Source organism: Lithobates pipiens, unplaced genomic scaffold (assembly GCF_037356315.1).
Source record: "Lithobates pipiens isolate NorthernLeopardFrog02 unplaced genomic scaffold, aLitPip1_a1.2 Scaffold_19, whole genome shotgun sequence".
In the NCBI taxonomy this organism is placed as follows: Eukaryota; Metazoa; Chordata; class Amphibia; order Anura; family Ranidae; genus Lithobates; species Lithobates pipiens.
The window spans coordinates 178,278,844-178,305,199 of NW_027507764.1; the positions used below are offsets into that span (position 1 = coordinate 178,278,844).

The window sequence follows — 26,356 nt, forward strand, 5'->3', positions numbered from 1 at the left end:
TTCTCAACTTATCCTCATCTTTTGATCACTTCACACAATGGACACGCACTTCAACTCACTCTGATGGTAATACCCTTGACCTTGTTTTCTCCCATCTCTGCACTTCTGCCAACCTTGCCAACACATCCTTTCCTCTTTCTGATCACAACCTCATCACTTTCACAGTATCCTTGTTTTCAATCACCACTCCTTCCAAGCAGCAAATGATTACTTGTAGAAACCTTTGCCACTTTAACCCTTCTTTTCTCTATTCTTCTACTGTCCACCTCTATGACAAAATCTCTCCCCTTTCCTATATTAACCTGGGTACTAGGTATAATCCTAAACTCTGACCTGTCCTTTCAGCTCATTGCTGTCATAAGCTTGTAGACTTCACCTCCGTAACATCTCTAAAATTTGCCCCTTTTTACTTAATGAAACCACAAAGCTACTCATTCATTCCCTTGTTATCTCTCACCTTGACTACTGCAACTTCCTTCTCATAGGGCTACTTCTATGCTTCAGTCTATCATGAATGCTGCTGTGAGACTTATCTACCTTACCAACCCTCTGTGCCAATACCTCTACTGGCTTCCAATTGCCCAGCGAATTAAATTCAAAATACTAACAACAACATACAAAGCCATTCACTCCCTGAGTTACATCACCCAAATCGTCCTGCCGTCTCCTCTGAAGACCTTCTGCTATCAAGCTCCCTTGTCTCCTCCTCCCATGCTCGCCTCCAGGACTTCTCCAGAGCCTCTCCTACTGCCTGGAACTCTATGCCTCAATCTGTCTGGGTATCTCCTACTCTGGCTGCCTTTAGGCAATCCCTGAGAACGCATCCTTACAGGGAAGCCTATCATGCCTCCAACTAACTGAACTTTTATCACTTCCATCCGCTTTAGTTATAAACTTTTGTACCACTTGCCCGATCCTAATAAATTGTAAGCTTTTATGAGCAGGGCCCTCTTAACCTTCTTGTACGTTATTGTATTGTAACAGTACTGTCTCCCTTAAAACTTTCACTTCCAGGTCCGTACGTTGTACAGACCTAAAAATTGCCTGCAGGTGGCCAAGTCCATACACCGTACGGACCTCCTTTCTCCCTCTACTTTAAGCTTATGGTCACTTTATTTTTTTTATTTTTTTCACAATCAAAGGTTTTATTAAGAATAAAGTCAGGTTTACAATTAACATAAGATTATAAATGTAGTCAACAATGGTATGTATACATACATTGGTACAGATAGATAGCATTTGTGTTGTAACCAAATAGCACAATTAGAACAAAAGATAAAGTATTATCCAATAGCTAAAGTGATAACTAAAGATACCACTGGGTAAATTGTGTATTAGAAGGAGGGTGAAAGAGGGTACAAGGTAAAGGGGGATGGAAGTCGAGGGGGGGGAGGGGAGGGGTACCATCGCACTGGGATTCAATTCCTTAAGGTAAGTGTACATCTAATAGAGGCATGTGTAGCTCAATCATTCTGTTTCTCCTTTCTATTTCCTGTTCTTCTGAGAATAATGGGGAAGGGAAGTTCAGCCCATAAGGGATTGGTAATCTGAAGAGAGGGTAAAAGCCAGCCAAGGTTGCCAAGTTTTGTTAAAGGAAGTGCTATTCTCTTTTTTCATTGCCACTATTTCCTCCATTTTATAAATATATTGCACTCTATTTAACCAGTCCCTAACTCCTGGGACTCTGGGGGTTTTCCAATAGATGGGTATGAGTGTTTTAGCAGCCACAAGTAAATGTCGAGAGAGTGATTTTTTGTAGCGGCTCAAGGTAATTGGGACAAGATTAATCAGGCACGCTGCTGCGTCTAGCTCGAGATTAGTTTCTGTTATATGTTTTATCCAGGTCCTAATTTCGTCCCAGTAGGTGCGGATGAGAGGGCATTCCCACCAGATATGTATAAAGGAGCCTACACAAGTTTTACATCTCCAGCAATCATCCGAGGCTGAATGAGACCATCTCCCGGTCTTTTGCGGTGTCAGATACCACTGGGTGAGGACCTTATAGGATATCTCCTGATATTTGGAGCTTAATGAGCATTTATGTGTCAAAATACACACCTTTTCCCATTGCTTCTCAGAAATTTTCAGTTTAAGGTCAAGTTCCCATTTCTTCTTGTGGTTATTATTATCCATGTGTGGCGTACTTATCAGCCATGAGTATGCAAGGGACGTGGTGTGTGCTACCGGTGATCTTTTTAAGCATATAGATTCCAGCTGTGTCAACGGGAGGCTAAATTTAGATTTATGCTTACTGTTCACCACAAAGTCCCGTAATTGCATGTAAAACCACAGACCAGGAAATGTCTCACCCACCTCGGAGCTAAGAGCTTCAAATGTTTTGATTTTCGAGTTTGCTATACAGTGGTAAATGAGGAGATCATGTGGTAGTTTATGGTGCATACCCGGTGGGAAAGCAGGATTATTGGTGAGCGGTGTCAGCGGACCCGGGACGGATGCGATTTTGTAAAGACTCGCTACTTTGTGCCAGATATTGATTGTGTTTTCAATCAGTGGGTGTCCTATCTGTTTGTCCTTCTTGGAGTGTATAGACCATGGATAGTAAAGTGTTTTATGTAGGGTTAGATTGCTTTCTAGTTGGACCCAGTCTTTGTTTGGGCCATGACAGTGCCAATCTATGAGTCTGGTGATATGTGCAGCCTGAAAGTATTTTTTGAAGTCAGGAAGACCCATGCCTCCTTCACTTTTGGGAAGCGTTAATAGAGTGAAACTAATTCTGGGTTTTCTATCTGCCCAAAGGAAGGCTCTCTGTGCTTTAAGGAGAGTGCTAAAAAAGGTTTCCGGAATTTTTATGGGTAGAGCATTAAATAGGTACAATAGTCTAGGCAGTATCGTCATCTTCAAGATGGACGCTCTGCCAAACCATGAGAATTTCTTTGGTTTCCATCTCATCAGGTCTTTAGTTATTGTAGATAATAAAGGTTTAAAGTTGTAGCGGTATAGAGTGTCAAGGCTGTTAGTTAAGTTTATTCCCAGGTATTTGAGTGTGGTCTGTTCCCATTTATAAGGGTAGTTGTCTTTCAGCCTCTTAAATTGATCAGGTGATAATGTAAGGTTGAGTGCTTCAGATTTCGACTGATTCACTTTAAAATTGGAGATGAACCCGAAGGTTTGAAACACTTTTTGAAGATTTGGTAAAGATATATGTGGGTTGGTGATGAAGAGTAAAAGGTCATCCGCATATGCGGCTATTTTGTATTCTCTATGGTTTACTACGAAGCCCTGGATATCTCTGTGTAGGTTAATTGTTCTTATTAGGGGTTCTAAAGTGATAATAAAGAGAAGTGGTGATAGGGGGCATCCTTGGCGTGTTCCATTGTGGATCGAGATGGGGTCTGAGAGTATGTTATTTACTTTAATTTGGGCCTGGGGATTTCGATAGAGGGCTGAGATCCATGATAGCATGTTCTCTTTTAGTCCAATGTGGGCACAAGTGTCCATCATGTAGTCCCAGGAGACCCTATCGAAAGCCTTCTCTGCGTCAGTGGAGAGCAAGATGCCGGCTGTTTTGGAGGTTTGAGCAAAGTGGATAAGATTCAGTGCCTTAGTGGTATTGTCACGGGCTTCCCTACCTGGCATGAATCCTACCTGCTCAGGGCCTACGATCTTTGCCAAGAGGGGTTTCAATCTATTGGCAAGTATCTTGGCCAAAATCTTGAGATCAACATTTAGGAGTGATATGGGCCTAAAATTTGCGCAGTCAGAGTGGTCTTTGTTAGGTTTCGGGATAACAGCTATGTGTGCCATTAAGAATGAGTTGGAGTTGTTTCTGTGTTTTGCTAGGAAGGTAAAGGCTGCCTGTAAAGGTTTTAGAAGGGAAATTACGTAAGTCTTATAATATTGGGACGTGAAGCCATCCGGTCCAGGGCTTTTACCTGTGTTTAGATCAAATATTGCATCTGAGATCTCTGATATAGCTATAGGGTCATCCAATTTGTTTGCCTCGTCACTTGCCAGAGAAGGCAAGTTACTGTTTTCCAGGAAGTCTTTAATTGCTTCTTGTTTTGTCTGAGTTATGTGGGACGGTTTGTGTTGGGCTGGTAGGTTGTATAATTTGGCATAGTAATCGTGGAACAGGTCTGCCATTTCTTTAGATTTGTATTGCAGTGTCCCCTTTTTGTCCTTTATAGCATGGATATGACTAGATAATGTTGCTTCCTTCAGGGCCTTAGCTAGTTGTTTCCCACTTTTGTCCCCATGTTCATAAAAAATATTTTTCCTGAAAAAGAGTGATCTTTTGATTTTGAGATCCAGCAGGAGGCGTAGTGCCTTTCTGCGTTCAGTCAGTTGCTCTTCTACCTGGAGAGATTGGGATTGTTTATGTTGTAGTTCCAAGTTAGAAATTTGTTGGGATAGTTTTGTAATTTCACCCTCTCTCTCCCTTTTCTTCCTGGCGCCCCATTTTATCAGTTCACCCCTCACCACTGACTTGTGGGCTTCCCAATTGTTTAGTGGGTTTGTATCAGCGTCAATGTTATTGCAAAAGTATGTATTAATAGTGTTTTGAATGTCATCTCTCACTATTTGGTCAGTAAGGAGTGTAGGGTTAAGTCTCCAATTAAATGCGGGTTTGCGGTGTGCACCCAGTTCAACTGAGATAGCCGTGGGTGCGTGGTCAGAAAGAGCAATAATGCCGATCTCAGCTGCAAGTAAGTTACCCAAGTCTCTTTGTGAGACAAAGATCATGTCAATTCTGGAGTATCGTTTGTGAGGTGCGGAGTAAAAGGTGAAGTCCTTCTCCGATGGGTGCATGGATCTCCACGCATCCACCAGAGTCAATGACTGCAGTAGTGTTTTCATTTGTTTAAGGAGCCTGTAACTGACATGGGTGTGTCCAGAAGAGGTGTCCTTCAGGGGTGAAAGAGGTATGTTGAAATCCCCACCTAGAAGAACACAACCCTCCGCAAACCATTTAAGTTCCTCGATTATTTTGCCACAGAATGGCACATGGGAGGTGTTCGGGAAGTACACATTAGCAAGTGTTATAGGGGATCCCTCCCAGGTGCCCTTCAGGAACAAATATCGTCCCTCAGGGTCAATAAGTTGGTGTTTTAGTTCAAAGGGTGCGTCTTTGTTCAGTAGGATGGACACTCCTTTCGTTTTGGCAAGGGGATTGGTTGAATGATAAGCTTTGGTGTATATGTTGTCAGTGAGTTTAGGAATATTTTTGTCCTTGAAGTGGGTTTCTTGTAGAAATACCACAGAGGGACGCACTTTCTTAAGTTCTCTTAGCAATCTAGACCGTTTCTCAGGGATATTCAGGCCATTCACATTATGTGAGACAAGAGTTGGCTTTTTCCCTAGAAAAGCATATGCCATCTTGACCGTTGGTATAGGATGGATGGGTTCTAAAAAAGCTACTTCCGTGAATGAATGTCACAGGAGTTGTAGGTGGTATAGCGTGGTAGGGTAGGGTGCTGTGGGTTAGAAGAGGAGAGTGCGTATGTGCGTGAGGTACGGAGGGGGAGTGGGGGAAGGGGGTGGGGGTGTAAGGTAAGAGGAGAGAGGGGGATGAAAGACTTAAGAATGTAAGGTATATAAAAAAAAAAAAAGAAAAATATAAGTACCCACCAGACACTAGTCGGTGGTGGGTCTGTTTGGGATTCAACCAATATGCGTTTGCGTTGGTATTTTCCCTTTGGGGGTTAGTGGGAGGTGATCAACAAGCAGTCAAACTGTGACTGTTTCTTTGGACTGCTCTGTGGCAGCGGTGTAGGTGACCAGAGGTGGGGCCCAGCGTAGTGCATTGTGTCTAATCCTCAACAAGAGGACATCTGTAAGTAAGGTATCTGAGACCAGTCAGTAGCATCTATAGTAGGCTATAGTGTATTTGAGTGATGGGGGAGGAGGGAGATGTACAAGTTATCATTAATCGGTTTGCTAGAAAGGTTAACAATATAAACACTTTATAAACCATTCAAAAGAAGCTAAGGCCTAGGCACCAAGCTGTAGAACGAAAACTTTCAGAGAAAAAGGAAAAACCCACCACACAAAAAAAAAAAAAAAAAAAAAAAAAAAAAATTATTTAACCCAAAGCCTAAGTGAGAAAGTGTTCAACTGTCAACTCTTCCGGATTGCATTACTAGGTCCAGGCATCTCCGTGTATTCTAGGGGTAGCCTAGTCCCTCGGCTGTTAGCCCCAACTATGCGGAAGGGGGCCTAGTCCAGATGGACTAAATAATGTCCACAGGGTCAGCCTGTTATTGCTTTCTGCTGCTAGTTGCAAGGGTATACTATCCCCCATGTTATGTTGGGGGGGGAATATACAGTAATGGGTCATGCAATGTAACTCACTGTTCTGTAGTCAGGTAAGATACACCATCTCTGGAGATGTAGGGGAGCATCTCATGCACCCATAGCGATATTTAGGTGCTTAGCCCTTTGCCCTTCTCAGAGCCTAAATAAAAGACAAAAGTTAAAGCATAACAGAATAAAAGTCAACGTTGTTGCTGCAGAATGTTATATTCTCTCCGCAGAGAACTGAAGTCTAACCATGTTAGGGGAGGGGGAGGTGAAAAGGGGGAGCCTCCAGCTTTTAGAGTTGTGTGCCGCTCTATTGCAACAGGATAGTGACAACTGAATAGTGGGTGAGTTTTCCATAAACAAAACAAAACAAGGTGGGTTGTTCCAGTTCATGATGCCGTACTAGAAAGCTGGTAGAAACTTGCATCAGGACAGGAATTATGTTGTGGAGGGTTCGGTCATTTCAGTAGCCTCTTGATTCTCTCCCTCTCAGGCTTCTAGCACTTTTGGAGGAGGCTGGGGACTCTAAATTGTGTCTGTCAGCGCTTCTGCGGTGTTTGCCTAGCTGATAAGGCGATTGTGCCTGGGTGAGACCTGCTGAGAATTGTGGGTTGTTGATCGCCGGCGGCACGAGGAATTCTGCATACCACTCCGGGAGTTCCACCGGTGTAATCTGTAGCTCCTCACAGAATTTTTGGAGGTCTTCAGGTACTTTTAGCATATGCTGTTTCCCCAGAAAGTTTGCTTGTAGTGCGAACGGGAACTTCCATCTGTAGTTGATTCCTTTTTGCTTCAGTACTTCTAGAAGCGGGCGTAACGCTCTTCTATTTTTAAGCGTAATGGGCGACAGGTCTTGAAAAAGTTGGATCTCAGCTTCTTCATGCACTATCCTTTCCTTCATCCGTGCTTTGTGGAGGATGTCTTCCTTCAGGCTGAAGTTCGATAGGCAACAGATGATGTCCCTCGGGGGTAGCCCATCTTGCGCTCTGGGTCTGAGAGCCCTATGCGCCCTGTCAAATTCAATGGGCGATTGCTCCGGCCGTTCGATGAGAGTGTTAAAGATGGCAGTTAGGGCTGGTCTGATCTGATCTGGGGGTACCGATTCAGGCACTCCTCTGACTCTGATATTGTTTCGTCTGCCTCGATTGTCCAGGTCTTCAATCTGCCTGTTCATAGCGATCAAATGTTGGGAATGCGAGTTAGTGATGTCGTCCAGCCTGATCAGTGCCCTGTCCCTCCGTTTCCCAGCTCTATCCGTGATTGCCATTTGCTCAGATAGTCTCATTAGCTCGGTTTTAATATCAGTAATTGCTGCAGCAAAGGAGCTTTTGATATCAGCGGCAATGTCTGTCATAGCTGCGTAGGTAAGGAGCTGGTCTGTCTTGCCATGTCCTGCGGTTGAGTCTTCAGATGCCGATAGGGAGACTTCATCATCTTCCATATCTTCCGCAATACTGTTTCTTCGTGACATTGCCATTTTAGAGCTTTTGCTCTCTCCACAATATTTAAATTTGCTAAGGTTTGCTGGCGAATTCTTTTTCTTCTTCTGGGGTGTCCCCACAGAGCGGAGAATATGGCTGTGTGTGCTTCTCTTTGATTGTGTGGACATATTCGTGTCAGGTCCGTTTTCAGTGCACAGGCCCTTCTGGTCACCAGGGTTTCTCTACATTACAGTCATGTGTGATGTTCACCAGGCCACTGCCCCTATGGTAGAGTTAGGCAGTTCTTGGGTAGGAGAACTGTATTGTCGGTGGGGTGTGCACCTGTGCTGGGGTTATGCTGAGGAGGGGTTGGGTGAGTTCAGTCCAAGCTGAGCTAGTTAGTTAGAGAGGTACAGGGTGTACTTGGAGTAGCAAGATGGCCGCCGTCTGCAGTAAATAGGCCTGAACCACAGGTTTTCCCTGCTCTGATGGACCTAGCTTCCTGAGCCCCCAAGGTCTGCCCCCAGATCTGTTTGTGGTACAGGTTCCCACTAAGAATGGTGGAATTAGTCCGCTGTGGGGGGGGGGGGGGATGCTGTACTGGTACTCACTGCGGCCTGGTGGAGATGGAGGCCGGATCCAGGGCCTGGATGGTCGCTCCGGGAGACCGCCGGACACTGTACTCTGCTGACCAGGCCGTGCTGTGTCCGGTTGGGCAGGGATGTACGTCCGCTGGGCAGGCTCCACACTCCGGCGGCGTGATGGCAAATGCTGGCGTGGTCCTGCGTTTCTGTAGGCCGCAATATGGCGCCCGGAGCTCTGCAATGCGGTCGGATGGAAGTATACCGCTCAGGATGGTTATTTTTCCGCCGGCAGCCTCCGGGAGACAGCCCCCCAGACCCCAGGTATGTTGTGGGTGGATTCCAGGGGTGGGTAGCGGTGGATGGCTGGCGTTCTTTGTCCGGGCTTCGCAGGCCCCAAGATGGCGGCGCCGCGTCCTCGAGTGGCGGCCTGCCACGGCCCAGGGGTCGGCGTTTGCGGCGGTTTCGGAGGACAATACTGGTATCAGGTTGTGCCCCGCACCAGCGACTACCCCGATGGGCGGTGGGGAACCGCGGAGAAGTTCGTCGGGCTCGGATGGCCAGCGATTACTAGGAGGCCTCGGCGGAGCTCCTCGGATTCGCGTCCGCTTACTTCCGCTTCCGGACACGCCCCTGGTCACTTTAATGACCATAAGCTTATATCTGAATTGTTTAGCAGACTCTGCTGAACAATTCTATAACTCTGAACAGCGGATTACAACCCACTAATAAGAGTTATTAATCCCTAATGTGTCCCCCCCACCCACGCTCCCTGTCCCCTGCCTCTCCACCTCCCACTGCTAACTTCCACTTATAACTACTCCCCCCACTCTCCTCTCTCACACCCTTCACCCCCTTCTTCTATCCCAACATTAATTATCCCCCTTCCACCCGATCCAACCCCCAAATAAACCCGCTCCCCCATAGCCACCATCATTAGCTGGCATCACTCTTCTGCCACTCCTGCCGGCTTCAGGTGGTTCATGGGGCCTGGGAGGGGGTCCAGATGTTTCCCCCAATACATCTGATCATCCTCACAAATGCCCCTGTGCCCCCGATCCACGGCTGCTCCGAGTGGCATCTCTCCTTCCCTCCTGCCACCTGCAGCTTCTCCCTGAGCTGTCAGGCTGGAGATCGCAGTGGGAGGAGGGGGGGATCGGTGCAGGTGGAGGTTAAGTTGTGGCTTGGGGGGCTTGGTATACATGTGTATACCAAACCCCCCTCCCTATACAATGGATATAGGCAGCGATCACTGCTATATACACTGACAGCCGATCATTGTAACCAGGAGTGTTACAATGTATCAGACTGTCATTTTATGAATGGATGGAATCATACAAACACGCCTGCACCCCTAATGCACCAAGCAGATCCACCTACTCATCTGGGAATCTGTCTGCTGATCCCCGCTGAGCAGGCGGCTGAAATGTCAGTGTCTGCTCCTTTGATGCAGAGCAGACATAGACACGGACACCGCCCGCTGTTCTCTACGGTGCCGTCGGATGGAAATGGACCAACTGTCCATTTCCATCTGATACCATCCGATCTGATCTGCTATATGGATGGGAAATAGAATTCCCATCCATCTGTTTTTAGTGGACTGGATCGGATGCAATTGGGTGTAAATGGACACATGTACATTTACATTAGCCTCTCCATAGAGAACACTGGGTGGTCCAGTTGGGCCTGCCTAAAAAATGGACAGGCAGACCCAATCGGTCTGCTTGTGTGAAAGGGGCCTAAGGCCTTGTTCACACAGGTAACACACAGCGTACCTTTACAGAGATGCACAGATGTTCCGTGCATCTCTGTCAAAGCAGTCCCATTGATGTAATTTGGGATGTAGCACCTGCACAAACAGAGCCATTGCTCCTAATTTTACATCCATGTAGGTCCGCATGCATGTCCCTGAGCTCACATTGTCTGCGTTTGGCATTGTGTACACACCCACACGAATGTCAGATTGGGAACAACAGCTATGCCTGTGCAGCTGTTGCATCCCAATTGACATAAATTAGACTACCTGTACAGGGATGCAGGGAACACCTGTGCATCCCTGTGCAAGTAAACATCGCCCCCCATGGCCCTCCATGGGCATACACTTTAGAATGCCATATGTGAACAATGTTTTAGTAGCAATATCACGCTACCTTAAAAATCAGAAGCACCTTCTTTTTACTCTACTTGCCATGTGCTTTCAGAAAATGTATGGTATGGTGGGTCTTTTACAAATTCTGAAAGCTGTAAGTGAAAAATTAAAACCTCCAGATTGTTAGAGAAAATTTTGAGTATGTTCAATTTTCACCATTTTGCAAAAAGGCGCAACTTAAAACTTACAAATATTTGTTATTTATTAACTCCATACAGGTTAAGCTTTTATATTTAGTAGGGATTTAGCAGGAATTTTATAAAATTTGCTGTGTTTTTGTCTGCTAATAATGGTTTTAGTGTATTTCTTGCAAATATATTGGTTTGATAAACATTTGCGCAAATACCGCAGGGTCTAAAAAATCTGTAGCACCTTATTTGAATTCTAGAGATAATAGGCTTTAAGAAAATATATGCTTTTGGGGGTCTTTCACAAATTCTGAAAGCTGTAAGGGAAAAATGAAAACCTTCAGATTGTTAGAGAAAATTGATATTTGCATTTTTGCGTACGTTTGATTTTCCCCATTTTGCAAAAAGGTGCATGTGAACATTTTTTTTTTGTTATTTATTAACTCCATACAGGTTAAGCTTTTATATTTAGTAGGGATTTAGCAGGAACTTTATAAAATTTGCTGTTTTTCTATCTGCTAATAATGATTTTAGTGTATTTTTTGCAAACATATTGGTTTTATAAACATCTGCACAAATACCACAGGGTCTAAAAAAACAGTAGCACCTTCTTTTTATTCTAGAGGTCATATGCTTTCGGAAAATATATGGTTTTGGGGGTCTTTCACAAATTCTGAAAGCTGTAAGGGAAAAATGAAAACCTTCAAATTTTTAGAGAAATTTTCACCATTTTGCAAAGAGGTGCAATGTAAAACTTACAAATATTTGTTATTTATTAATTCAATACAGGTTAAGCTTTTATATTTAGTAGGACTTTTATAAAATTTGCTGTGTATTTATCTGCTAATTGTGATTTTATTGGATTTTTACTAAAAATATTGATTTGATAAACATTTGCGCAAATATCATGGGACCTTAGAAATCGGTAGCATCTTATTTTTATTCTACTGGTCATGTACTTTCAGAAAATATATGGTTTGGGGGGTCTTTTTCAAACTTTGAAAGCTATAAGTGAAAAATAAAAAAGCAAAGGAAAAATAGCAAAAATGGTCTGGCCACCTGAGGGTAAAAATGGAGCACAGGCCTGGCAGCGTAAGGGTGAATATTGTAAAGTGCTGTTGACGATATATAAATCCTGTATTATAATAATAATAATAATAATAATAATAATAATAATACAAGACATTTGGCATGGGGGAGGATATAAATCCAGAACTGGATTCATCACCTGTTTTGTTCATTCTTGATCAAGTGTACAGGATGACAGAACATGTGTATTCTCCCATAATCCCTACATTTAAAACAGTGTATCTGCAGTGGCACTATTTAAAGCGGGATTCCACCCTAAAGTGGAACCTCCGCTGATCGGATCCCTCCCCCCCTCCGGTGTCACAATTGACACCTTTCAGGGGGGAGGGGGGTGGAGATACCTGTCAAAGACAGGTATTTACACCCACTTCCAGGCATAGACTCCCGTGGGAGTCTACGCCATTTCCTGCCCTGCCGCGCTGTCTGCTGGGACACACACGGGTCCCAGTGACAGCGCGGAGATTTCCTATTGCGCGGCGCGGCTCGCGCATGTGCAGTAGGGAACCGGGAAGTGAAGCCGATTCGCTTCACTTCCTGATTCCCTCACCTAGAATGGTGACTACAGCAGCCGAGAGCCGAGCGATCGATCGGCCTCGGCTGCTGGCATCGCTGGAACCCGGGACAGGTGAGTGTCCATTTATTAAAAGTCAGCAGCTGTAGTATTTTTATAGCTGCTGGCTTTTAATATTTTTTTTTTGGGTGGAATCCCTCTTTAAGGAGACAGTCAACTGAAAAACTAAGGAAAGACTAAATAGTCACATTGAAAGTGCTAGCTTGAATGAGTACTTAGTCCATTAGATAATCAGCAGTAAAGGCCAATTCTGAAATCTCTTTAAATAACCACTAGTATAAGGTGTACTGTTGCAAGCATGATAGCAGAACAACAGCAAATGGAAATCTAGCAGTTCAAAAACCTTCCTGGAATGCTTTAATGGCTTTAAACGATTACATTAAAAACATATATGTCAACGAACTCTAATCAACACAGCTGCACTTCCTTCTTATAATTTATTTTCTTCCCATTCCACAGCGCCACACCAGACTCTGAAGTACTGTTCAACGTTACAAATACCAAATCTCTATATTTGGATTTTTGACATTTTGAAAGTACACTCATACTGTAATAAGTATGAAACCAAAGTAGGCTTATGGATTTTTTTTTCCTTTTTAATGTAAGTTATGCTTAAATAAATGCAAAAAAGTTTAAGAAACAGTCATATATTCTGTATTAAGCTATCTACACAGTACTGTAATAAAGGATGGGCACTAATGGAGCTATTGCCCTAGACCTTCACCAGCAGCAGACTGGACCGATGAGGTATCTGCCCTCCAGGCCATGTTTGATTTCTATGGTGATTTAGTAGCTCCCTCCATTTACTGACCACTAGACCAATGATGGCGAACCTTGGCATCCCCAGATGTTTTGGAACTACATTTCCCATGATGCTAACCTACACTGCAGAGTGCATGAGCATCATGGGAAATGTAGTTCCAAAACATCTGGGGTGCCAAGGTTCACCATCACTGCACTAGACCTTGGATACTCTGGTAATAAGCAGCAAAATTAAATGATCATCCATCCATTCAGGCAAAGCAACAGCCTCACCCCCCACTTTTTCGCAGCAAACAGTTACTTTTCCTTTGGTATCCCATTTATCCAATCAGCGTTCAGAGATAAAGGAAATACTTGGTATTTCTGGTATGAAGAGCATATGATTCCTAAAAATATGGACTGATGTGTTGGCTGAGTCATGACTTACACAGGGCCATAGCCTACTTATGTAACACCACTGTTACATAAGTAGGCTATGGCCTTGTGTATGTCATGACTCAGCCAACTCATTGCTTATAGGATTCTTTCTCTTCACTCCTGGAGGCTGAACAGAGCAGCGGGGGAGAGAAAAGAAGATTGGGAGGGGTAATTATAGTGCCTCACATGGACAAAGCACAGGTTCACTTTACATTAAAAGTAAAATAAAATCAGACTAAAATATGTATAGTCCTACCTTTAGCTTTCGGTCATGATCACCACTGCACAGGGAGTTTACTGAGACTTTAAACGTTTTCCAGGCTGGGTTTAAATTATTCATGACAACCTACAATGAAATAATGAGAAAGATGGAAAAGTTTGTTTTATGAAACACTTTTACAATATAAGATCAATACAAGAAGTGTAATGTTTGTACTGACTGTTGATAAACCAAACACATGGTCAATGTAGACCAGTTTAGCGAAGTAGACAAGTTTAAGTTGTTTTTCTTTTACTCATGAAAACAATAATGGTGTGGATATATTCCTAAAAGTAGTAGGATTTATATTTTTTTTTGTATTAGTCACGTATTGTTTTCCTATTATTAAAAGGAGCAGTCATCTTAAAAGATAAGTATGGCTTTTTCTAAAAATAAACAATCATACTCACCTAGATGGCTGCAGCACCAATCCCACCTGCAGCTGTTCCACATCGCCTCTAAAGCCTTGTACACACGGTTGGAGAATCAGTCGGAATGCGTCTTATCGGACCGTGTCGTCAGATAATCCGACTGTGTGTGGTATGCATCGGACTAATTCTGTCCGAATCTCCGTCGGACCCAATTTTCCAACATGTTGGAAATATTTCCCGACCAACTGGGCCGGTCGGACCTAATCCGATCATGTGTAGTGAATTTTGATCGGACCAAGTGCCATGCATGCTCAGATCAAATTCCTACATCAAAGCTATTGGCTACTAGCCTGAATGTAGTCCCATCGTAATGAAATTACATCATCACATTCTGAAAGATCGGACTTTTCGACAACTTAGTCCGACCGTGTGTATGCAACAGTTTCGGACACGACGGATTTGGTTGGCAGAATCTCTGACCGTGGGTACAGGGGCTAAGACTGAGAATGGATCAATTAAACACATCTGATCGCTCAGTTCTCGGCCTTCAACTCTGCCCCTCTAGTGCTAACTGGTGCACTGGGCTGTGAAGGGGGCAGGAACAGCTGGTTTAGGCTATTAGTGGCTGAGTCAGGATCTTTCCTGAGCCTGGACTAGTTGAGCGACGTCAGCCAACAGCAGCCTTTAGCCCACTGTTGGCTAAAAATGGGTCACAGATGTGCAGAACAAACTGCACTCCTGTGATCTATAGGAGAAGCATAGCCAAAATAGCTTTGGCTATACTTCTCCTTTAACTGCTGTACCCAAATAAAATTGATGTCCTTTTTTCCCACAAATAGAGCTTTCTTTTGGTGGTTCTTGATCACCTACGTGTTTTTTATTTTTTGCGCTATAAACAAAAAAAGACTGATAATTTTGAAAAATAAAATAATATTTTTTACTTTCTCCTATAAAAAAACATCCAATAAAAAATGTAAAAAATTAAATGTCTTCATAAATTTAGGCCAATACAGTATGTATTCTGCCACATGTTTTTGGTAAAAAAATCAAAATAAGCGTATATTGATTGGTTTGCGTAAAAGTTATAGCGACTACAAACTATGGGATATTTTTATGGAATTTTTATTTATTTATTTATTTATTTATTACTATTAATGGCGGCAATCAGTTACATATATTAACATAAGGGGCTATCAAAGGGTTAAATGTGTCCCTAGGGGATGCTTGCTAACTGTGTGTGTGTGTGTGTGGGGGGGGGGGGTGCTTTAACTGTGGGAAGACAAGGATCTCTATCTTCCCTTTTAACAGAATGGTGATCTGCCTTGTTTACATAGGCAGACAACCGTTCTGCCTGTTGGGAACGATCGGTGGGTCTCGGCAGACATCGGGCCGCTGATTGGCTCCCGCTGTGTCTAATCACAGTGGGAGCGGGTTGCCGGTGGTGCATGTGCACGCCACAGATCCAGAAGTGCAGAATCACGTACCTGTATGTAATTCTGTGCACAAGAGCCGCTGTCCCGCAGTATATGTACGTGGTATGGTCGGCAAGGGGTTTAATAACATTTTAATAATATTCTAACCCTGGTTAAGACCAGAAAAAAGTAAATGTTTTGGCAACAGAGGTAATCATAAAGGGTTGTTACTTAGAGTGCCAAAAGTTGTGTGCCTGCAGAGTCCATTGATGGAAATCCAGCCCGGTTACTGTATATCAGGTAAAAATATCTTTCATGCCGCCGTATAACTTTTAGATAAAATGTAGAGAACAGAGTTTTAGTACAGTGGGGAAAGATTTGAACCTATTTCCAGTTTTTACTGTTTATGTTCCTATTGGGGAAATGCCTTCCTTTCTTCCTCTCTGTTTATCCAAGAGAACAGGAAGTGAAGAAATATCACTTCAAGGGAGACACACCACCAACTAACCACCAACAAAGTCTTGACAGAGTTTTTAAGCCTTTCGAGTGTCATTTACATACCTCAGCTGGAGCTGAGCTACAAAGCATTATTTAAAGCAGTATTAAATTCAAAAGCAAACATTTATTATATTACAGCTTACCAATTCTTAGATGTGGTGGCTGCATTTGTTTTCTTTTTTAGGCTTTCTTTCCTTAATTTTGATCTAGTGATACAGCTTGTAAGTCTGTTGTTTTTCAACAGTAAAGGTGTCCTGCAAATGTAGCAGCTAGAGTGTTGAGACAAACCATTTACCACTAACAGGGGTGCTTAAATGATCAGCTTTTATTTATTCATGTAAAACCTTTATCCCTAAAGGAAAACAAATAATGTGTAAAGGCAGTGTGAGCTGAAGTTTGGCATCAATTTTATAGTGTATCTTAATTTGCTAGTACATCTGATACTCCTCTCCCCCCAGAATAACATAGCTGCTTCCCAAAGGTGCCCCCCGTGCTCTTTCATCCAGAGTGGGGGCACTCTAATACAGGAGGTGTTACTGGCCAGACCACCAGGTGAAAACAGAAGGGAAAAAAAGCCATTACATCTAATGATTTAGTAAGCAGCAATATAGTAGATTTGTGGTTTGGGGTGCATAAAATATCAGCATTTGATAGATGCATAAAATATCAATTAGCATTGAAAAAATTATTTGCAGGTTCTCACAGCAACAAATGTTCCAAATAGACAATAAACTGTAATAGAACTATGAGCTGCACCATCACAAGCACAACATTTACATACTGATGAGAATTCGGAGATCTCAGTGGAAACAATCTGCCTATCAGTACGCCTGAGAAGGAAGTTGCTTTCTAATTTTATTTATTTCATAGTGTGAAGCCTAGTGTATATAATTGATGTATAAACTATTTGCTTTGATGTGAGTAATGAAAAGTGTAGAAAAAGAAGAGTGGGTGAGACGTTTCAGGAGGTGTCACTGAAAGATGTTTTGACAGTGAATCATTTCATCAGTACAATAACCATTCGAGATGTTCTAAAAATATTGTTGGGTCTTTCACACAAGAAATGCTAATACACAAATTCTAAATGATATTAAATATGTGCTACTTTACAGTATATGTACAATAACAGCTATAATCATGTAAGAATATTTAAAGTGAACCTGTGGTCAGACTATGAACATTCAAGTATTTACATACTCTTATGCCGCATACACAGGACTGGACTTTGACGGACTTGGTCCGGCGGACAATCCGACGGACTTTGCAGCTGAGGTCCGCTGGACTTTCAAATGAACGGACTTGGCCACACGCGATCACTCCAAAAGTCTGATGGATTCGAACATGATGACGTAGAATAAGGAGTTCATAGCCAGTAGCCAATAGCTGCCCTAGCGTCGGTTTTAGTCCGTCGGACTAGCACACAGACGACTGGATTTTTGGACCGGACTCGAGTCCATCAGAAAGATTTGAAACAAATTTTATTTCTAGGTCCGCCGGACTTTTGGGAAGAAAAAGTCCACTGGAGCCCACACACAATCGAATTGTCTGACGGATACCAAGTCCGTCGAAAAGTCCAGTCGTGTGTACGCGGCATAACACATAGTAAAATAATCTTTTAGAGGTCCCCACTGACTGCCATACCTCCAGGCACTGTGGACCAATTGAGCCTCGAAAATCACAATAGATACAGGTAAAGTATGAAGTAAAACTCTTTTCTTAGTTTTGGGTAGAGTGAAGAGGGATCAGATCAACTGTCAAGTTTTAATTGGTGTCTTGGTCTCTGTTAGGAAGATGTACCCTCTATTTGTACTGTTGATCATTATTATTGAGAGTGAAAGTGAAAGTGCATCCCAAATGTTGAGTTGTTGAATTGTCAACAGAACTGAGGCCCCATTCGCACCTGTGCATATCGTTTTCAGGCAGAAAATCGTGCGGTTTTACTGCGATTTTGCAGGGGTTTTTGCAGTGGTTTTTACAGCGATTTTGCAGCGGTTTTTTACCATGTTTTGCCACAATTTTGTGCAGGGAAAAAAGGTCACCAATGTAAAAGGAAGAAAAACACCCAAATCTGCTCGATTCGAGCGACAAAAGGGTCCAGAACTTGTTTGAGCTTCAGGCGTTCGGCTTCAGGCGACTTAGAGTGGAGATGTGAACCATCTCCATTGAGAATAATAGATTTTTTCCCCTCCAGCGTTTTGTAGCTTCAAGCTACAAAACGCTCAGGTGTGAATGGGGCCTGAAATAGAGGGCACATTTTGCAGTGGGAGGACCAGTTTTGGGGACCCTGGAACTAATCAGAGATTTCCTTCACTTTAAACAATTTCCTTTCACCTTCCTGTTGTGGCTATGGGACGGGAGGTGAAGGAAAATCTAAGACACAAAAGCAAGAAGAGTAATAAGGAACAGATACAAAAATACAAGCGTTTATTGAAATACATGATACACAGTTAATGCATTTACTTAAATAAAAACTCCTGCCAACCTCAGTAAAGGGAAATCTTCATAATGGGACACAGATGGCAAAAAAACTGATAGGGTATATATCCTTCCCTTGTGTGGGAAAGTTTAAAAATGTTTTTGCTTTAGTTCTACTTTAAGTCATTCCAGTCTTAATACTCTGCTGTCTCGCCTCCCAAAGCACATTCTCAAAGTTTACATTAGAGACTGACTGCCACGTAACCACTGAAAAGGGAGAAATGTATGAGTTGAGCTGCTAAAAATAAAGGTATTTTAGCTGCAGAGGTTGAGGATGAATTACAGCACAGTGCCTGTAGCTAAAAAGGTCAGTGAGCTCATCTTCTGCTTTTTAGGGATAATCAAATATGTAAATATCCATAGGCTGACCACATTTTCAAACGTATGAACCCAAGAAAGTGTTAAAATGTTTCTTCACCAATGCCAGAAGTATGCCAAGCAAAATAGGTAAGTTGGAGTCTTTGGTGCATGCAGAGAACTATGATTTAATTGGTATTGCCGAATCTTGGCTTCATTCTTCACATAATTCGGCTATTAATATTCCTGGCTATGCTGTCTTTTGGAGAGACAGGGTAAAACAGAAAGGTGGGGGTGTCTGTCTCTATGTGAGAAGTGATCTCAAATATAGTGTGAGAGAGGACCTAGTTGATGGAGAGTGTGATGAGGCTGAAGCATTATGGGTGGAACTGCATATGGATCTGCGTAGTACATTAGTTATTGGAGTTTGTTATAGGCCACCCAGTGTTAATGAGAATGTGGAGACTCAGCTCCTTGCACAGTGGAAAGGGTTGAAAGAGCTGGCACAGTGATAAAAATGGTGGATTTTAACTACCTAGAGAAATGGCACACTGCTGGAACGGCTAAAGGGCAAAACTGTATAAACCTACTACAAGACAATTCTATGGTACAGTTCATAGAGGCCCCAACTAGGAATGATGCTCTTCTGGACCTGGTAATCTCTAAGTATGCGTATTACTAATGTTCATATAAAACAACATCTGGGTACAGGTGACTATAACATGATTTCATTTGATGTTAGCTGTAAGCAACAAACACATACAGAAAATATAAAAACACTGAACTTTAGGAGAGCACAGTTTCCAAGGAATAGGGCTGCTCTTCAAGACTTAGACTGGGAAGCAGGACAAACCCAAAACTCTTCAAGTAAAGTTAATTGATAGTAAAAAGGTCAGGTCTGAGCATTTAGGTCCTTTACAAAATAATCTGGAGTGGGTGACTGGAGACAATGAGAAAGCTAATTTAATAAATACTTTCTTCAGCTCTATGTATACAAAAGAGCACAGGGGAGCTCATGCCCATAATGGGGATTATATTGAAACAGCCCCAAATGAACCACTATGTCTCAAAAATGGGTATGGTCCAAAAATATTTAGACAGAATAAAGGTGAATAAGGCTTTTATAGCTGGGAAGATACTGGAGTGCCTATGTAAACTAGGCATTTCCCTGTTCTGCCTAGTGACATGACATGGATCTACTGCTCCCTGTAATCGGATGCAGTGATCTCGATTAAATTAGGGGGTGCACGAGTTTAGTCAGGCTTAGGACAGCACAAAACCTAAAAACACCACTGAGTACACTGAGCTTGTGAATGAACAAAGGTAAAGGTGTTGGCGCTATAAAACATTATGAATGAATAGATAAGAATTGGTATGAATATACCATGTGCAAAAAACAAACGAATAAAGCCCAAAATGGGATGGTTCCCCCAAGGTTTTTTTTTTTAGCAGCAAAGTATTCCAATCAAAAAAAGCTATTTGATTAATTAAAATATTTTATTATACAATGTGAGATTCAAATATAGTGATAGAGTTTAAAATATGAGCTCTGGTTACAGACATGCATGAACATGTTCCATTAAGGCTAGCGAATATCACACAGTGGAACTATCAGTTGACAATCCATTAAATAATTGCCATACACATGAACACCCCTCCGAGCTCCGCTCATCCCTTCTGGGTCTTCTATGTGACATCCATCTTTCCAGTATGTCCAGAATTATTGGATCACATGCCACCGCAATTTCGATATACCAACCCACACATGCTGTAGACACCTTAGTGCTGGGCATAGCACAGTCACATGCGAGTGCAATCTTTGTAAATTTTTAAACCATTTTTAATAAGACCTACTACACTACAAGAGATCTTCTTCGTGTCCTTGGAGAAGTTTGTTCTCTTATCCTCAGCCCATCTTGGAGGTGGTCCCATAGCAGAGAGATGTCTAGTTGTCTACCTAGGATCCATTTGGGCCATTCAATCAAAGTGCAATTTGACCTACTGTAAAAAGTGGTGAAACACCTCTGGTGAGTTGGCATTCACCTCATGAGCACTAGTGGTGAAGCTTCTATAATATCCAATGATTGGTAAGCTGTAATATAATACATTTTTGGTTTTGGGTTTATTACTGCTAACCCCTTCCTGCCTAAGCCTTTTTCAGGCACTTGTTGCTTACAAGTTAAAATCAGTATTTTTTGCTGGGAAATTACTTAAAACCCCCAAACATTATATATATATTTTTTAGCAGAGACCCTAGAGAATAAAATGGCGATTGTTGCAATATTTTATGTCACATTATATAGCGCAGCAGCCTTTCAAATGCAATTTTTTTGTAAGAAATACACTTTCATGAAAAAAAATAAAAAAAGTAAAGTTAGCCCAATATATTTATATAATGGGAAAGATGATGTCATACTGAGTAAATAGATATCTAACATGTTACGATTTAAAATTGCGCACACTCGTGGAATGGCGAAATACTACGGTACCTAAAAATCTCCATGACGCTTTTATCATTTCTACAGGTTACCTATTTAGAGCTACAGAGGAGCTCTTGCACTAGAATTATTGCTCTCGCTCTAATGATTGTGTCGATTGCTCTCATGTGTGGTTTGAACACTGTTTACATTTTTGGGTGTGACTTACGTATGCGTTTGCTTCTGCATGCAAGCACGGAGGGATGGGGCACTTTAAACAATTATTTATTTTTAATTTTTTTACACTGTCCCTTTAGATTATTTATTTTTTTTGGATCACTTGCTGTTACAAGGAATGTAAACATTCCTTGTGACAGTAATAGGTAGTGACAGGTACTCTTAATGGATGGATCTGGGGTCTATAAGACCCCAGATCACTCCTTTGCACTTAAAAGCATTCAAAATGCCAAGTTTGGGTGTTTTGAATGCTTTAATTTTTTTTAAATCTGGCGTCTTTAAGTCTTCAGTAAAGTGGAAGTGATGCCATGACATCGCTTCCGGGTTACTAGATGGGAGACACAATCAAAGCCAATACCGGCATTGTTTGGGTCTCTGGCCAGCCAGTGGACATGCAGGCTGGTCGCTCGGGCCTTCCGGTGGGAGAGCCTGTGCAAGCCACGGGAAGGGGGGGGGGGTGGGGGATGTCCTCTCTCACTGTTTGTAATAACACCCGAGCAGCTGTTTAGCCACATTGGTTGTTATTACATGCGAGCCGACCGTCCGCTCTAAAAAACGGTGGACCGCCTAATTTCGTTACATTAGCGTGAAGTGGTTAAAGCGGAGTTCAAACGTCAAATAATTTTTTTTTTAGCAATTTTCAAGTTCATACAATCTAAATTTACCACTCACTTGTTTTTTCCAATATATCCCCCGATGTCCTGTTTCTTATAAAAAAACAAACTCATATAATATGTTGTTGGCAGTTGTCATCTTGCCTGTGGGCATGTGAAGCCCACAAGCAGACATTTCCGGGATATGGTGATGCTGAGCTACCAGCACGCACTGCCCGTTCCTGAGCATGCGCACTATGTACTGTGTGCAGCAACGTAAGCTTCAGACATTGCCATCACAATGGGCAGCGTCAGCGGAAGTGCCCGCCCCATTGTGATGGCAATGAAGATAAACAAAAGCACGCAGATGAATGAAGGTGTAAGAAACGCATCTAAGACATGCTGGCGTCATCGCATCACTTCCAGTTTTGGAAGATTGCGAAAATTTGCGGTGGCTAGCCACACTGACTCCTGGGAATATTGATTCCTAGCTCCCAGTAGAGAGTGTGCCACCCCAGAAGACAATGCGCAGCCGGATATGACAGCGATACCCATGGGTGGCTGAGACAGGAAACGCCACAACAATAAAGGCTAAAAAGGTAACCCTTTGGCAAAAAAACTAAAAACTATTTCCATTTGTTAATAATGTATATAATGCCAGCATGTTAATAAGATGAACTTTGGAAATTGTGTGGAACTCCACTTTAAGTAGTGGATGTGTATGGATTACTTTTGGAGAATAAGGATAATGTTTCGTGTTCCTTTGAGTAGCAATAACCTATTAGATAATCTTTGTGAACCAAATTTTACAGTCAAAATATCTAAAACAATTGATGCAATCGTGTGTTTGGGAAATTCAGCTTATTACTGTATTTCAAAAAATCTATTCATGGTTGAAAAATAAAAGCAATAAGGCAAGGTAATAACGGCGCTCCATGCGTAATGCTTTTGTGAAGTGAGCCTCTGATGTGGGGGTGTCAGGAATACAGCACACACTGAGTTTCAGCTTTGTTTCGGGACTAAAAATGATCGTAAATCTTTGCACATTTGACAAGTTACAAACAGATGCTAAGTTATGTAAATGAGAGAACAAAGGAGTTCATTTATTATACCTTATGTTTCTGACAATGCAAATAATTAAACATAACCGACATCAAACATTTGTTTCAAAACCATCATAAAACATTGACAAACAAAGACTCATGGAGCCATACTACATAATCCTGATGCATAATGACTGTAGGAGCCTACCTCGGTCCTGTGAACCAGCTGTTGTGTACCATCATCGTTCATTCTGAAAGCTTCCAAGAACGGGTCAGATTTGCTGAAAAAGTCCTGAAATATAATGTTATTCAATTTAGAAGTCTGGCAGATTCCATTTGGTCCCTTTGCTTCTATTGTGTGTGCATTGATAAAAGCGGTAGATTCAATCTTTGTTAGGTTTATTATACTGTCATCCTTCTTATAATATACGGTTTTGTTCAATTTCACTTTGCTCCGTGGGTATGGTTTCCAGATCTGAAAATGTGATAGCCTAACAATGTCTGGTTTATCATACACATTCATTTTAGGTACTCACACAAAAGATACATCTTTCTCTTTATCATTTTTAATCATGTAATGATCCGCTATTGTTGCTGCTTAAAAAGAAGAGCAGAGTAATAAAATCTCTTGATTTGACGGATAATCCTTCCATGCACTTGGCATGCCACAGGCAATAATTGTTTTGACACATTCAGACAATAACTAGGCAATGCATAGTGGGTATAAATGACGGCGAGGGAAAATTTTGAGATACCATCATTGCTTTGTATCAGTTAAGACCTAAGCAATACTTTGTAGTTCAGAGTCTATACTACTGACATATATGTGTGCCAGGTTCTTTTCTTCTCTAGTGATGATAGCTAGCTATCATCTATGGGTATTTGTACCGTGGTGAGATTCTGTCAGTCCTTTGTACAGAATAATGATCCCACTACTGTTTCTCTGCCTCTGTGGTTCCAGATTTGGTCTGATTCAAGCAGAGTACTATAATCATAATCCAATTAGAATAGAAGATTTATACAACCCTCTTGGCTTGGCATCAAGCCACAACTAGATTAGTCCAGGCAGAGGATCAAGTATAGACTTGCAATGCCCCTTAGTGATGCCAGAGGGTTGTAGTGCTTCTTTTTCTACATATGTAAAACACAATTACCTGCATGAAATAAACTAAATCCCAACACAGACTTGTCATTGCAGAGTGAACAAATTCTTTGAATGCATTTGCAGTTTCCTTCCTAAAGTCTAACAATAAAATTAGATCATCTAGCTTGTGACAGTGTAATGCCACGTACACACGACCAGACTTTTTCACAGCAAAGGTCCGATGGAACAAATCCGTCAGACAATTCGATCGTGTGTGGGCTCCATCGGACCTTTGCTGTCCAAAAATCCGGCGGACTTTAGAAAACACAACATGTTTTACATTTTCCCGCCGGAACTCCGCCGGACCCAGTTCCTAGTAGGAAACCTGTTTGTCTGTATGCTGGTCCGACAGACCAACCAAATACGATGCAAGGGCAGCTACAGCACCTGCCCGTGAGAATGTTTCAGGCGTGATCCTGGTTCTCAGCTGCAGGGTACTGTATACCTCGCACTCGCTGCAATAGGAAAAACACATTTTCCTTTTGCAGTGAGCGTGAGAGACAGGCGACAATGTCCCTTTTAGGTCTGGTATGGATTTTAAGGGGAAGCCCCTACCCCGAAAAAAACGGCGTGGGAGTCCCCCCAAAATCCATACCAGACCTTTATCCAAGCACGCAGCCCAGCTGGTCAGGAAAGGGGGTGGGGACGAGCGAGCGCCCCCGCCTCTTGAGCTGTACCAGGCCGCAGAAGAAGGAAGAAGAAGAAGACGACGACGAAGGAGAAAACCGGGCCACCGCTAGCAAAAGAGCAGCAAAAGAGCAGAAGATAGCGGAGGAGCCCGGGAGAGGAACCGTAAAGCGCGGAGAAGTCGGAAGAGGCCCCCGAAGTCGGAAGAAGACCCCGGAGCTGCCTAATAAATTACTTTTTTATTGACACTTTTTCCACCAGGTGAATGGGAAGTCCGGCAGGAAGTCCGTCGGACCTAGTCTGCTAGAAAGTCCAGTCGATAAAAGCGGCGATATTGACTTCCTTTTCTAGTCACGTCGTAACTCATCACGTTCAAAACGAACAGACTTTAGTCCGTGTGTCGGCAAGTCCGCCGGACATAGTCCACTGGAAAGTCCGGTCATGTGTGGGCAAGTCCGCTCATTCGGAAAAAGTCAGTCGGAACTCCGCCGGAAGTCTGGCGGGAAGTCCGTCAGACCTAGTCTGCTGGAAAGTGTACAGTGTCATGTGTACAGGGCATTAGGCTCTGCCACTATGGAAATGGATACAGGAATCACACAGGGTTTGCAGAGGGGAGCTGAGAAAACTATATATCTAGAGGCCAGGAGTGGGCCCATGCAGCAAGGTGCTGTAACTAAGGCTGAATGAGCCTGAGACCCCCTGGTCTGAGAGACCAGAGATGATAGCAGCACTGCTGCTGACAGGAGAGCCAGGTGTATTAGTATTTTTTGGTTGATTGTTTTGCTGGAGAAAATCCCCTGCGTGGGCAACTTTGTTTGGACTCCTCTTTCTTTTCCAATAAAAGTGGGCCAAAAAACCCTTAAACCACAGTTCAGACTGACACAACTCAATAAAAACGACGTACATTGGCGTGAGGCGGTCCTTAAGTGGTTAATAGAACATGTAAAAAAGCACTCACAAAGTTAAAAAGGGCCTCAGCATGACAGTCAGTTAGCCTCTGGGACAGAGAATGGACAGGCAAACAGGATGTCTTGCCTTGGCTGCTGGCAAGGAAGCAGACATGAAATGGAAGCAGGGAACCGCTGTCACTGCAGAGACAAATCTGTGGTTGGAGCACAGGGTCCAGAATTTGAAGCCACCTTCTGTTATTGGAGAATGCTGGAGATGGAACAGGAATGCGTTTCAAAGCAACCTTGCTTCTTCTTCAGCCTCTGGCCCTCTTAAGGGCCAGAAAGCCCTTAAACCACAGTTTGGACTGGCACAACTCATTAAAAATGCTCACCACTACTAAGTGTAATCACCTCTTTTTTTTTTTTAAACTCACCTATATCAAAACTGAAAAAGTGATTATTTTTTTTTTGTTACAGTCAAACTACATATGCTATGCAATGCCTATCTATTTTGTAAACTGGTCAATTAAACTAATAAATTATAGAAAAGGATCACTGAAATATTTACTTTTATTGCCAAACCATTGTTATAGGCTGCTTCTAGAACAGGTCATAAGGCCATATGTCTGAGTAGTAGTCACATAATTGCTGCTGAACCATCAGATCAGAGTACCAGCAGAGCTGCTTATTGGCAGTCTGTGCCTGAACTTCGGT

General features: G+C 42.6%; 1 protein-coding gene across 2 annotated transcripts in view; it reads right to left on the minus strand.

Moving 5' to 3' along the window:
- Window positions 1–26,356, minus strand: part of CPNE4 (copine 4) — a 660,573-nt gene that overhangs the window by 204,683 nt on the left and 429,534 nt on the right. For both annotated transcript variants that reach the window (XM_077491511.1, XM_077491512.1), the window contains exons 6-7: window positions 23,190–23,273; window positions 13,636–13,725 (exon numbers count right to left, since the gene is read on the minus strand). In XM_077491511.1, coding sequence (XP_077347637.1) covers window positions 13,636–13,725; window positions 23,190–23,273 — 174 coding nt within the window. The remainder of the gene's footprint in view (window positions 1–13,635; window positions 13,726–23,189; window positions 23,274–26,356) is intronic.